Genomic DNA, 15,520 nt, shown 5'->3' on the forward strand with positions numbered 1-15,520 from the left:
CAATCTTCTGTCTACTGTATCTATTCGTCTTTTCCTTTCATTACCCGTCCCTCTCTCTTTTTTCTCTATTACTCTCCCCTCCTTTATGTGAAGTTCTCTCTTACACATTCTCTCTCGCTCTGTTCCATTGCCTCCCCCTTCTTCCCTCTTCCCATCCCCCATCTATCTCTTCTCATATCTTTCTCTTTCTCTTGTTTTATCTTGCCTGTTTTTTTCTCTTTCTCAAAATCAGCCTAAATGCAAATTTTATTCATTCATTCTTTTTGGCAGCATGACCCAGCTAACTCTTTTTTACTTCTCATTTTAATAACACATTTTCCATTGAAAACAATCACTTTAAAAAACATTAGGAGATGGCAGGGGTGTGAGTGGTCACAAATAAAAAGGATCTGAAAAAAGCTGAAGAGTGTTGAAAAAGAAAGAGCTCCCATACTATTTGTACAGAGGAAAGCCAAAAATAAGTTGAAATTAAACTGAATATAAAAAAAATAAAAATCTGAAATTGGCTAAAAATCTGAACTCTCACACCCCTGAGATGGGGAAGGGGACGTGGGGTAATTATTTGGCCTTCTACCCCTGTCATTACAAAATTAACTTCCTAAATGCAAACACAAAAAAGTACACCGAAATACGAGATCTATATTACAGATGCTTTTATTTATTCCTAAGAAAAACAAACAAAACAAGGTACATGAAATAGGACGGAAAATGCACTCATATCATACAAAATTTTCAAAAATACATGTAAGTAAATAAAGCATGATAATTATCGACAAACTTTTCTGAATACATAGATTCTGTATAGTTTGTTCTTTGAATTTCAAATATAATACATTTCTGAGTAATTCCAATGAATCGTAAAATATACAAATATTCATATCATTTCTAATATACAGCTCTACAAGTAAAATTATGGAATGCATAGAAAAAAGTGATATTAAATTTGATCAAGGTGTATACAACAATCAAACACAAATTGGAAGAATAAAAAAAAAAAAGGTTCATTACACATAGAGGAGAGCGTTTCATGAAACAAAAAGTCATTGATTTCCACTGACTGTTGTTATAAGCTACCGAAATGCTTGTACCTGATTGGCTCAGAGCATATTTGTCAGTGAAACCGACCATTTGTTTCACAAAACACTCTACAGAAATACAACATTCCCTACAATGTTCAGCACACAGAAAAAGAATGAAATTCAAATACACTATTAGGAATAGGCAATAAAAACAATCTACAAATTTATCAAATTATAAACAAAAATTGACAATAAAAAGAAAGAGTCAATGATTTTCTTTTCCATTTTCAATCTCCTTTCCTCATCGCCATATGAAGATAAACATACATGGAAGTACATGAAAATATGGTGGACTTTTTTCTGTTTCATCTCCGAAAAAGAACATCGCACAAGTGATACACAAATTATTTAAAATCATTAACAGAATACAATGAATATGAAAGACAATGTATAAATTATTCATTTGTTATTGTAAAATGCAGTGGAATTAGCTTTGCCAATGAAGACATATATTCAAGGTGTTTGATTTATATCCAATGTTTGGTCAATTTGCAACACAATTCAAGGTGATAATTCATTTTCTAGAAAGTGTTCCTTGTAGAGCGATTACTTTGCGAATTACATCAGATCTCATCTTTTATAAGACACATGATAAACATTCCATTAATTATATTAAAATGATATGATTCTATTATTGCTTCTGAGTATCAGACATGATTAAATCGATCAATATCGAAATATGAATTCTGATCAACACTGATTAATTGCAGAATACAAATTTAAGTGCACATATATCTGATCTGTGCATTTGTTACATTTTATTTTATCATAAATGATCCCACAATAATATTTTTACTTGAATATTATTCAAATAAATCATCCAATCTCCACTTGAATAAATGATCAAGTGCATATTTGAGCCCAGCACATTTACTATTAAATGATCCCATAATAACATTTGATACTTGACTATTATTTCACAACATTTTCTTTAATCTCCATTTAAATGAATGTACAAGTACATATATGAGCTTTGCATCTGTGACTGTATTTGTGATTGTATTTCATCTACATGATCCCATAATTACATTTAGTATTGCCAAATTATATAAATAAATTATTAAATCAATTGAACAACAATGTTGGACAATACTTGGTACAGGTACATTTCAAACAATTTGATTTTATGATTTAATTATTGATACAAAAATTATCCCCCCCCCCCTTTTTCTGAACTAAAAACTGATAACAAACTCTGGACGGAAATATCAGGGCATCAGACGAAAAGTTAAGAATAAACTAACCAAACCAAGATTAAATATAAATACCTGACCATCTAATGCCAGCCACAGCAATTTTCCCTTCACTTCTTACATTTCACGCAAAAGTATTTCACAAGAATGTGACTAGGTGAGCGTGTGTGCACTAGAGCAAAATTTCTAAATATTTTGTATTCAAAAGTCATAAATTCTGTGTGCAGATATTCTCCATACTTTTTTAAAGCATACATGTACATATAGGTGGGAAATTTAGAAAAGCAAATGTTTACAATGTAGTCTTTCTCTACATGCATCAAAGTTCATACGCACACACGTATAAAAAAAAAGTTAATATATTTCTAACGACATGAGTCTGCAAATGTATTACAATAATTTTACATGTAGATCTGTTGAGAAGTTTTTCAATCTTTCTTATATTCGACAAAACTGTTCTGCAAATACCAAGAAATAAGAAAACTACAGATTGGTGCATCATTATCCATTGTGAGTATTGGTTCTCTAGCACTTATTCTATTTCACACAAACATATTTCTCAGCTAATTCTTCACAAAGTTTTTAAACAAGATATAAATATGATAGTCTATGTTGAACAAACTGCACAAAACTTTCACTACAAAAACACAGTCACACAGAATATCTACATATAAAATATACACTAAGTTGATATCATTATATTCTTTGCACAACTGATTCAAATATATACAAATCTCAGATAGCTGTCTTCTTTCAAGAAAATATTCATTATATCCTTTGTTCTTTGTGATAAATAAAGATAATGTGTAGTATAGACAAATCTGGACATCACTGTATCAGACAAGTTATATAAAAAAGGACGGGAGATTGACAGGAATGAATGGTATACACATTTTAAAAGGCACCAGGAGACATTGATCGATGGAAATACAAAATTTGGTCAATAAGTATTATTTCAATCAAATACTTAATCATTGATCGAATATAAAAATTAGGAGCATGATCCATAATTAAGAATTCACCATGTGAATAAAAATTTACGTGCTGAAAATAGTATATACATGTGTGTGTTTTGTAGAGACAATTGTATTCATACACTGATGAATGATATATCAGGACAAAACTAGTAACATCAAAATTATGATGTATTATCATTGCCATAACCTTTTTGTCAAATAGGACTGGCACTTTAAAGTACAAAAATGCAATTGATTTTGATGTAAAAAAAAATAAGGCTCTCATCGATTAAGGTGAATGCAGAAAAGAGATATATATCTGCAAACATTGTTGTCGAAGTCAGGGGAGCAAGCACATATACAATGCAGTGTTCTCTATCTTCCTAGATAATGAAAACGCTTGACAATGAATTGTAAGGTGCTTTTTATGTGATGATTAACTATCAATAAGAGCAATTGAGAAGCGATGATTAGAGAAAGTTCACTTAGCAACGAAGCCTGGTAGCCCCGCTGGAGGGTAGCACCGTTGACTTACGAAGCTGCTTCCTTCTCCTTGCGTTTCTTCGCAAGCTCCTCCTCCACCTGATCGATCTTCTTCGTCAGGTTGGTGATCTTCATGTCCAGTGCCGATGCCTGCATGCGGAGGACGTCCGCAGCCTTCTCCCCTTCGCTGGCTGCCTGAGGGCCTTCCTCGGCTCGCTTGATGCCTTCCCTGGCGGCCTGGAGATCCAGCATCGTCTTGGCCAGCTGGCTGTTGAGTTGGTCTAGGTGAGTGTTGGTCTGATTGATCTGTAAGTCGATGAGCTCACGTTGGCTCTTCAGACTCGATGTTCCCGTGATTTGGATGGTAGGTCTGGAGAATGGAAAAAAGAGAGAAGAGTCATCGAAATGTTTATATTTGCTACAGTCATCATACGATATATTAGTATGTGAGTTTTATGGGGCATCGTAGGTGGCTATGGGCTACGAATCTTATGTTAACATTATTCACAGCCACCATAGAGGGCAAAAGACAAAGCCATACGAAGGCAATGCAGTGATTTTACACTAATCATACCATTAGCGCAAGGAATGAATGTAATGTATGCACAGACATTAATTGTATGATGCCCCTGCTCTGAAGCCGGTGTTGGTATTGACCTCAGAAAATATGACATATTTCCATTAGTTTGTGTCAATACCTATACCAACTTCAATTAAAAGTATGGTGTTGTGACTGGAAGCTTTCAACACAGTAACTGAAATCACCAACTATATCATAGACTAAAGCTTTCTAGTGTTTACCTTCTCCCATCATCTCCTTGTGTCTTGGTTCCTCTGAGCTCTTTGAGTCTCGTCTCGACAAAGTCCGAGGTTGATTTGAACCCTCCGTGTGCCACCATGTATTCCCTCAGCCTTGCCTTGGAAGACTCCTCCTGCTCCTCCGTGATGCGTTCCTTGATGTTCTGTATCATAGCAACAAGATGTTTACATTTATTGATTGAGATATGTTAGAGTTCTTACCCATTGACTACAGAATGCTGGTGTTCCCCAAGGTTGTGTAATGGGACCAACCCTATTCAATAATAATAATAGTCAGTTCTTGTATAGCGCATATCACATTATGAATAACGTCTCTATACCCTTCCAAAGGACTTGGATATTATTACCCCGGCTGTAGCCCAAGCAGCTATTAGGCGCTCGGCATTTCAAGGAATAAATTCCTGCCAGGTACCCATTCACCCCACCTGGGTTGAGTGCAGCACAATGTGGATTAATTTCTTGCGGAGGGAAACTACGCCATGGCTGGATTTGAACCCACGACCCTCTGTTTCAAAGTCCGGAGACTAATCCACTGGGCTACAACGCTCCACAACAAATTCAAGCATGCAATGGGTTAATCTGTTGACAACTGAATTCTGTGATTCTGTAGGAGTAACGCCACAGGACACAGTGGATGTCTTTCTTGTGATGTATTATGCAGTATACAAATTGGACAAAGACAAAGGGGAACTTAAGATGTTGTTTGGTGAGAGGAACATCTCTTTTCAACAGAGTAGCGTAATGAACCCAATATTTGAGGGGGCCAGACATGGTGTACGGGGAACCTTTCTAAAAACCTGCGATCAAGCGAAGCAAGCTAGCAAACTGTTGACATTTTAAATACAAAAATCTAATTTTGCGTGATGTATTTTCACATTAATTTCAGAGAATAATATCCTATTTCACACCTCTTCCTTACATTTTTCTCTCTTTTTCACTTTTTTTGTTTGTGAAAAATTTAGGGGTCAAACTGCCCCCCTCCTACCTAAGCCCACCATCTGTACGCCTTTGTTTCAAGGGGACAAAACTGAATTCATAACTTTGGATAACTTCATCAAAATAAGTAATATATATACAATATCAGATAAAAATAAATGGGGAACATAAGCCATAGGTAAACAAACGTCTTCAATAAAAAATTACATAAAGTTATTTACCTCCTTCGTAAAGTCATCCTTGTCGGTGTGCTTGACCCTGGTATCAATGAGCTCTGTAACTACAGCAGCCTTCTCGTTGCCTCCCTTGCCCTGTTTGAGCAGTGCCTCCAGAGGGCGCTTTCCTTTAGGCATCATGCCTCCCACGAGAGCCCGGGCACCCTGGGTGATCTTCGCCCGGGAGAAGAACATGTCTTGGCAAATCATTTTCATTCCCTGCAAGAAAAAATAAAAACAAAACAGATCGTTTGAAAAAATGAGCAACGAAAACAGGTTTTGAGTGTTCATTTTTGTAAGCATTTCCTCCCATCTTTGAATACATACAACCATGTAAATCCTATGTGTAGCTGGGAATAAAATAACAACTGGGTTCTCTTGCAATAGAACAAAATATTTGTGAAATTCATTGCTCTCTCAAGAAGACACAAAATTATAAATTCAGCATCTAATGCTGGTTTAGAGTTTCATTGCATGAAAACAGAAGTGAAACAGGAATAACCACATACTACTAGACATTACAGAAATTGTTTAAAAAAAATCAAATAAAAAGTTACAGAATAAATATCTGAGTACAACAAGAATATTTTTATGCTAATTTGTATGACATTTTTATCTTATATGCAAAATAAAGATTGATTTGAATTGATAATTTATCCAAGGTAGCTTTTCAGATATACACATGTAGCTGATAATCCAGCGGGCCCTGCACAATATAATGTTACATGTATTATGCCCTTCCCGTTCTAAAAAGCTGAGCAGCTGACAAGAAGGCAGAAAATCCCACTTTTCAAATCTTTGGTATGACTGGGTAGAGAATCAAACCCACAAGCTCCCATTGCATAGGGTGACACTCTACCACTGAGACACCATACCCAGTGGCATGGTTTTCAAAAATAGAAAAAAAATATAGCTTTATGACATCATACCTTGAAGAATTCTCTCAGGAAATACGGATTGGTGTCGTCCGTGAGGTCGTTGACCTTGATATGAGCCAGACAGTGCACGATGACCATCACAAACTCTCCGACGGAATCCAGCCTCTCGTGACGAACGAACAAGATCTTCTTGGCGTGCTGGTAGAAGAAAGAATGCCTGAACATGTTGCGTTTGTAGTCGTTCTGCGGAAGCGACGACGCCAGGAGGAGCGTCACATCGGGCATGCGTAGCGTCAGACGGAGGAGGCGGGTGACGAAGACTCCGAAGCGGTAGACGACGAATTGGCTCGGTGAGATGCTGTCGATGTCTAGAGGGGTGATTTCACTACCCAGAATCCATTGCGCATCCTTCAGGTCGATAAATGCATCGTTAACAGCACCTGGATGAAAATAAAATTAAATATGAAGTTTAGCTTATGTCATAATAACAAATAATAAATGTGAAGTTTTAATGTGCAATTTTACTACTGAGCATTGCACAATAGTTTTACAAAACACAAAATCAGGATACACAGCAATTAACAAATTTATACATTTAAAGCTCATAGGAAAGGGGAATGTGGAATGCTACTACTTCTGCAAAGGCAAGAACATCAAGCAATGAACTTGAAATATTTGTGGACACGGTGAGATTGAACGCTACATGTATTTCAAGCGACTATTTGGACTGAGTTTAATTGGGGGTAAGTATTTATAGCAGAGAATACTACATAAATTGGTTTTAAATGCTGAAGTAAAAGAGTGTTTTTGATTAATCTTATCGCGTTCTATCTTTCCAACATCTGGGGCCTGTTCCACAAAGACTCTAAACATTGGTAGTTTTGCCATTATTGTAACTACCAGGGATACCTTAATTGTGATTGGCTGCTGAGTCCTGTCACCATGATGGTAAAATCACCACAGTTGTATTTACAAATGAAATGGGAGAGTTTTATGAACATTTTCATCTGACAAATTGATTGGCTGAGGAGCACTGTTACTATGACGCCTGCCAGATAAAACAGGACTTGTCGGATAAAATGTCCGACAAGTTCTTACATGAAACGCTCCCCAGTCCTCGAGACTGTCTTTAAAGAATCCCGACTGACCTTTGACACCGTCCTTGAATCCTAGGGTATCCTTGAGCATCTCCTCGATCTCTTTAAGATCAGTGAAGAACGGTGACGCCATAAGAGCGGAGTACATGGCCTGGTTGACACCTTCAGGAAGATCAGGCTTCTCGTTCAACCCATCCTCTATCCTCTGGGCCCAGTCGCCGGGGGTCTCGGGACGCCAGGCGTTCACGCTGTTCTGGTTCAGCTCAGACGCACCTAGGGAAGTAAAATGAGGAAATTTATCATTGTAATGCTCATATTGCATACACTGTATTGCGAAGTGACAAAGTAACCATTGTACCCAAGTTTAAGATGGTGTCAAAACTTCTGGATGATGATTTTTAAAGTGCATTTCCAATGTGGACTAAAAAAAAGAGGTATGCTTGAAATATATATTTGACAGCAAACATCTGTACATACATGTACTTTGCCAAAGACTCCCAACTGTGCTTAATTGTATAACCGATTGTATCTTCTATTTTACTGGGCACATCTTTAACAGTGTAAATCACCAATACGAAGCGTTATAGAAATGAAATCAGAAGACTTCAATAACAGCAGCTCTCTGATTTACCTTTCTGTTGAATGAGATTCATCTGATCCTGCGTCCTCCTCTCATCTACATCACTCTGGTTCTTTATCTCTCCTTGGATACGGGCCATCTCTTGCTCCTGCTTCTTCTTCTTCCTAGCCTCCAGCCTGGCCTTGGTCCTGTCAGTGTTCCTCTGCTGGTCCTTCTGGAAGTTCTCCTCAAACCGTTTCATGTTCTCGTTGTGCTCTTGGAGGAGTTTCTGTAACGGGGTTGAGGTTGATGATTGGTAGTATGTGAGTGTGAGTATTCAAGATGGTGTTATCATCTTCATTCTCATCGCTTTCACTATAATCACTGTGTCATCTTTGTAATCATGTCACTATCATTATCATAATTAATAATGATCATCCCTTATCATCTTGCCACAACCACATCAAAACATCAACATCATCACAATCATCATCATCGCCGTCATTACTATCACTATCATCAAAATCAACAAGATAATTTCACCAATCTCCTCCTCATTACTATAATTATCATCGCCATCCTCCTCCTCTTCATTATTGTCTTCCTAATTAGCATCAACATCATCACCACCATCAACACCTTTATCTTCATCATCATCATCATCATCATCATCATCATCATCATCACCATCATCCCCACCACCTTTCTCATCACCATCACCATCATCATTGTCATCATCCCTTCCTTACCTCTTTGGCGGCTTCATTTCCTTCGCTGTGTTTCAGCTCCTGCTGGAGACGTCTCTCCGCCTCTTCCTTCTGCTTCTCCTTTGCTCTCTCTTTCTCCAGCTGTCTCTTCCTCTCTCTCTCATCCTCACGGATCCTGTCATTCTCCAGCTCGGCTTCCAAGGCACTGAAAATTGAAAGAGGGATTGTCTGTCTTAACGCGGAATTTTACACCATTTTCTTACAGATCACACACGGTCGAACCATGATAGATCAAGATGTATGACTAGTGGATGTTATGCAATGCCACTGGAAAATGCCTGAGCAAAGTCCTTATCTCACTTTCCATGGCCTGACAGTTGCTCGAGGCTAATCAAGATTGGCAGAAGGATTTCTCGCTGGCACACCAAGTTTGCTACCTGCACAGATGTCTCTGTTACAGGTATTTCCTATGCTTTTCACAAAGTCGGGGGCCAGCAAATAATAATCCATGAAGGCTGATGAACAACTAATAACGATTATCATTGTCACGTCCTCAGTACTATAAGTACCTATAAGCATTCTTTCCATTACTACAACTAATACCAATCAAAGTTGGATCTAGAAAACAAACAAACCTTTTCCCAGATGATACAAAGTAAAACCATCAATTCACCATCACTACTATGAAGGCTTATCATTACCACTCATTCCACAAGAACATCTTAACAATAGTGTAGTGCGTTTCATGTTACACCATGTATTTTTGGTGGGCAATTGTTGGTAAGAAGTTACAATTTCTTAACAAGCTGGAAAGACTATGAATTACACTTCATTGTACTGCTCAGTCCTTGATATATCAGATTTAGGATGCATATTATTAAAACACCCTTCAAGTAATCAATCATTTGTAAGTACATGTAGGACAATAAAAACACCATATTTTGTCTGAGTAACTTACGCAACTTCCTGCTCCATCTTGGCCTTTCTAGCATCGTCTCTCCTCTTCTTATCCGCCTTGATGCGGTCCAATTCTCCCTGCATCTCCGCAACCTTGGTCTGGCGGAACTTCTGGGCATCGGCCGCTGCCTTCTCGGCCAGATCGGTGTATTGCTGGACAAGTGCCTGATGAAAGAAAATGGATTTGGAATGAAGTGGGCTTTTTTTATTTGGGGGTGAAATTGAATTGACTGAATATGAGACAAATACTGAATGTCTGAAAGTGCAATAGTATAAAATATAGCAAAACATCAAATTTGTTGCACGAGCTCGGTAACAGGAAATAAACTTTAGCAAAATAGCAAAGTACCTACATGTATAGAGACATACATTCATGCTTCTATAGCACCTTCTTTAATGACAAGCCAAAACGTTTTATAATGTATGAAATAATCTGCAATGAGTAATATACTCTCCAAATGCTTATTATATTACAAAGAGAGAATTGGAGAGAAAATAATAGGTTTTTATTACTATTTTTTTTAATTTGACTTAACTATATGAATGCATGTTAATGGAGAGACTATTCTAATTACTTGGAATAGGGAAACTTGACCTTTCTTAGAGTGAAATATGTGAAATTGTTATCAAGAGGGTTTGGATACAAATCAAATATGCTTAGATTTTCAGGAGATCCCATCACTTATCGTCTTTGTCACATTATCTGTGGAGCGTTGTGGCCAAGTGGATTAGTCCCGGACTTTGAAACAGAGAGTCGTGGTTCAAATCCCAGCCATGGTGTAATTTCCTTTGGCAAGAAATTTATCCACATTGTGCTGCACTCGACCCAGGTGAGGTGAATGGGTACCCGGTAGGATTTATTCCTTGAACGCTTTAGCGCCTATTAATATGGCGGCTTAGCTACAGCCGGGGTAATAATATGATACCAAGTATCAAAGCGCAGTTGAGTATATGCACGTAGTAACTGCGCTATATAAATGGACATGTATTATTATTATTATCTCCTTCCTTCTTATATTACCTGTTTTGCAGTATTTGTATATACATGAATACATCTTTGTGAATGTGGAATATAAATAAGTCAAATCAATGAAGAGGGTCTGATTCCTACCTCTTCTGGCGATAGATCCCTCATGGCTTCAGCAAGTTCTTGAAGTTGTTTCTCTCTGAGAGCAAGACGGGACTGAGCCTGCTTGACCTCAAGGGCTGGTAGACAATCCTTCATGGCCTGCTCTATCTTCTGGGCGGAGCCACGGTCAAACTCGGCAAGTTGTTTCTGTGGATGAACATAAATTATCATTGTTTTTATGTAAACCAGTAACTAGTAGAAAATTAGTAGTAAAATGTGCCGTTTTTTTTTTTCAAAAGGGTCCCATGGGACCTCCTTAACCTCTCCCCACACACACACACCATACATTCTACTGTACATATATATATATATATATAATGTGATGACAAGTTTGCTTGTACCAAACGCTCTTGAGGTGTGAGTATGAAACATGTACATGTATTGTGATGAGGCAACTCAAAAGATGACGCAGGACACCATTTTAGCTTTAGCTTTCGTCTTTAATAAGACTTCGTCAGAAGCGTCTGTAATTACAGACTATTACGGTCAGGATGCCTACCGTATTCTCATATATATATATACCTTGCTATGATGGAAATATGTGGCCTTCAAGGTGACATCAAAGTACCTCAAGGAAATGTTGTAGTGTACAGAAGCGAATAGGTATTATCAAAACCAATACCGATTGTCTTACTTTCATTACCTCTCCACCCCTCATACTTTATTACCGCTCGTTCTACTCCAATGCATGTCCTTTCCTTATGCAGTCTCTGCAGTTTCTACTTATCCATCCCTCCCTCATAGCCCTCTTTTTTCCCCATTCTACTACCCAACCTCCTTCTTCGATCCATGTCCTTACCTTATGTTGCCTGTGCAGTTTTCAACCAATTTTTCCTACCCCTCATATCTTTGTTACCCCATTATATTACTCCTCTTCCCCTCTGAGCTATACCCTTACCTAATGTGGTCTATGCAGTTTCTACCAATCTCATCTACCCCTAACACCCCACATGACTACCAACCATATCCCACTTTGTTAGTCCATCCTATTACCCTACCCCAATCTCCAATCCATGTCCTAACCTTATGCTGTCTCTGCAAGGCCTCCTTCTTATCCTCCAGCTCCCCGGGAGACATGGAGCCCGAGTTGGCTACCAGCTCCAGGAACTCCCTCTGCTGGGCCTCCACCAGGGCGTCCCGGTCCTTCTGGAGCTGCTCCGTCGCCTTGGCCTTGATGCGGGCCATCTCCACCTCCTTCTCCTGTTCCATCTGCTCCTCCTGTAGCCAAGACAAAGTGCAAGGATGATGAAAGTTTGATTGAGATTTGCATGAGGGATAGCAAGATTTAGAACACTTATACTGTACTCTGAGGACTGTAGGGAAACAGATTCCATCTTCCTAGTTATAAAACCAGGGAGGGGGGTGTTTCACAAAGATTTAAGTCTCACTAAAAATGCCTAGTTGCGTGCGGTATAACGGGCATGACCGCATTGGTCAGATCATGCCAAGAGGACGTGCACTACTGCATATTGATCAATAAGACTGCGCGTTGCACATCATGTAAGCGTCAGCATTTAAGTGGGACTCCAAGTTATACTCAAATCTTTGTGAAACATCTCCCAGGTCATCCTAAAATTTTAAGAGAACCAGCAGTATTTTTAAAACCATATTTTACAAAATACTGCTAACAGCTACATGTACATGTACATGCAAATAAGTTAATTACATTTAAAAACAAAGCAGATCTTCATGATGTTGGTTGATATCCATTACTGATGAGAAATGAGACATGTCGGCATTTATGACACAAATGCACACTGTCTTTGAGGTGCACAGAATAAAGACGCATGGCCCATAACCATGTCTGGTTTGAGACATTCCTTTGTCATGTGACTATCATGTGATGCTATCATGTTATCCTATCATGTGACCATCATTTGATATCATGTGACTATCATGTGATGCTATCACGTTATCCTATCATGTGACAATCATTTGATGATATCACGTGACTGTCTGATTGTCATGTAACACTGACCTGGTGAACCTGTTCCTTGATATGCCGTTGCCTCAGCACTCTGTAGATGACATTCTCAGCCTTTGAAGTCTTGTCCGTGTTGAGGGCATCCACCAAGGCATCACGTTCCACATCCTTGTGCTGGAGATCGGAATTAAGACACATCAACGGAAAAATTATCAGCAGAGGTACATGTACTTCATAATCGCTGGATAGCATTTGTGTTCATATACATGTACATGCACATAGAGGATCATTGGTAAATTGAATTATTTTGTATCCACCACAACATCCATCTCACATTACATATCTATATGCATGTCTGTATTCATATACAATTATGTTAATTTGTCTGTGACATTCATCAATCAATCAATCAATCAATCAATCAATCAATCAATCAATCAATCAATTAATCAATCAATCAATCAGCCAATGTATCAACCGACCAATCAACTTACCTACCTTTTTATCTACCCATCCATCTATTTTATCTAATCATCTACCATTCTATCTGAAAAAGAAATTGTTCAATTTTCTAGGTTTGCTTCAGGGTTGAAAGGTATATAGCTAAAATAACATCTTCTCATCGTCAAAGTAAATTTCATGGATAGTAAACCTGTACAAATACACAACTTTCTGGAAACAACAGGTACATGCACTGTAGTATTCTGAGGTGAATGTTTCTCTAGAAACTTTGAATTGATGAATATACCTGCTTATCAGCCAGCTCATCTCTCTCAGCTCGCTGTTTGAGTAGTTCTTGATTCATCTCGGCGGAGTGCATCTGTTTCAAGCTCTCCTCTTTCTGCTGTTTCCTCTTAGCAATCCGCTCAGCGATGGCCGCCCGCTGACGGTTCTTCTCGTCATCCATGCTCTGTGAGAGAAGCTCCATCTAAATAAATAAATCAAAAGGAAATCAATTTGATGAATTTCATGTTATGGGTCAGTGGACAAGTCTCCAGAATCTGAACCACGAGGTCTGGGAACATCAAGGCAGTTGTGATAATCATTCAATCACCTTCATTGTCTGATTAGGCCTAATTACATGTATATGTACATGTAAAACTGTTTGCGTTAATGGAGGAAATAATTACTGTCGGTCAGTAAAGACTTTATTTGGTATGATATGAAAGAGCCAATAGATCTATAGCATATAAAGATCGAAGGTTGTCAACGGGCAAGTGTCCTCAGCTTACAATATAGACCATGTTCTACCACGCCTTTTGCCAAATATTATCAACTTTATTGAAGTAATATCAAAGTCTACAGGTTCTACTACTGGGGTCGATCGATGTGAGCCCGGTTCTTACCTCTTTCTGATGTTTTTCGATGATCTCCTTGGACTGATCCTTATCAAGCTGCTTCCCCTTCAGAAGCATCTCCTTCTCAAATGCCTGCTGCTTCCTCGCCAACACCTCCCCCTTCTGTCCTTCCAGCTGACTGTCAACAGCTCCCTCCAGACGGGCCCGCTCCTCTTGCAGCTCCTTGGCGGATCGCTTCAGCTCCGTCTGTTGGCTGATCTCCAGGGCCTCCTGGCGATGCTGCTGGTTTTCCTGCAGGGATCAAGGAAGAGGGTGGAGACATTGATCAATCGAGGTTTCACTTAAGCAAATACTTCTAGAAATGAATTCAACTCTTCAACTCCATAGGGTATATTCTATAAACTCTGCACATGTAGGTCTGACCACTTATTTGTTGGACCTATTGAAATAATTTGTCTCTGTTTTTTTTTTAGTCTATATGAATAGTTCTACTCTCAAAGTATAGAATAAAGGGCTTAACATACCAAGTTTATTTTTCTCTTATGCAGGAAGTTTGTACATACCCTCATTCTACTTTTCTATATAATTTTTTCAATTTGCATCCGACATGAATGTTTAGCAATTTCAAGTACAATTTCTTTATCAATAGCCTTTGGAGTTCCCCAAGGCTTGGTCTTTGGACCAAGTCTGCTTTGTAAGGGAATGATCTTCTAACTGATCTTCCCAATTATCTGCCATATCATACACATGGAATAACATTGATAAAGCATAACTGAACAACTCACCAAGAGTTTGTTTTTCTTGAACGCTGCCTCGTCATCATTAGCTCTGTCATGGACATCACTGAGCGCATCTTGGCCTTCGTTATTGCCTCGTAGTACCTAAAAAAAGGGAAGGGAAACATTTCATTTATATGGCAAGATATATCAAATTTGAGTCTTTTTATCCATTTTATACACTTTCTAGATAGTAAATCGTTCTCTGGAAACTGGTTTGCTTTATTAATGAGTGACTACATCTAAAACAATGATGTATGTAACTATTCATATCTGGCATCTTTGCTACACCCCTCTGCTGTCACTGTGCATGATCTAACAACCGAGGTAAATCTCTTCCTCAAACTTATGTATCAATTGATCTGCCCCAACCCCCAACTCCTCTTCTCTCTGGTGTTCATGCCCTTGACCCTTGACCCAAGGACTGTTTGACGTATGTGTAATACCAGTGATAAACGTGAGTTATGCACCATACATCGTCTGTCTCTCTATCTCTTTCATTCTTTCTTCCCTT

The 15,520-nt window shown here is 38.4% G+C and overlaps 1 protein-coding gene across 1 annotated transcript in view; it reads right to left on the reverse strand.

The window, feature by feature from the left end:
- Positions 1-638: 638 nt before the first annotated feature.
- LOC129266556 (uncharacterized) overlaps positions 639-15,520 on the reverse strand; it is a 168,080-nt gene continuing 153,198 nt past the window's right edge. Inside the window, exons 144-157 of the mRNA XM_064104193.1 lie at positions 15,016-15,111; positions 14,279-14,521; positions 13,681-13,860; positions 12,987-13,106; positions 12,032-12,226; positions 10,991-11,155; positions 9,881-10,044; positions 8,965-9,127; positions 8,288-8,504; positions 7,708-7,929; positions 6,611-6,999; positions 5,688-5,900; positions 4,513-4,673; positions 639-4,081 (exon numbers count right to left, since the gene is read on the reverse strand). Coding sequence (XP_063960263.1) covers positions 3,760-4,081; positions 4,513-4,673; positions 5,688-5,900; positions 6,611-6,999; positions 7,708-7,929; positions 8,288-8,504; positions 8,965-9,127; positions 9,881-10,044; positions 10,991-11,155; positions 12,032-12,226; positions 12,987-13,106; positions 13,681-13,860; positions 14,279-14,521; positions 15,016-15,111 — 2,850 coding nt within the window. The 3' untranslated portion in view covers positions 639-3,759. The remainder of the gene's footprint in view (positions 4,082-4,512; positions 4,674-5,687; positions 5,901-6,610; positions 7,000-7,707; positions 7,930-8,287; positions 8,505-8,964; positions 9,128-9,880; positions 10,045-10,990; positions 11,156-12,031; positions 12,227-12,986; positions 13,107-13,680; positions 13,861-14,278; positions 14,522-15,015; positions 15,112-15,520) is intronic.

This window comes from Lytechinus pictus, chromosome 8 (assembly GCF_037042905.1).
Source record: "Lytechinus pictus isolate F3 Inbred chromosome 8, Lp3.0, whole genome shotgun sequence".
Taxonomy (NCBI): domain Eukaryota; kingdom Metazoa; phylum Echinodermata; class Echinoidea; order Temnopleuroida; family Toxopneustidae; genus Lytechinus; species Lytechinus pictus.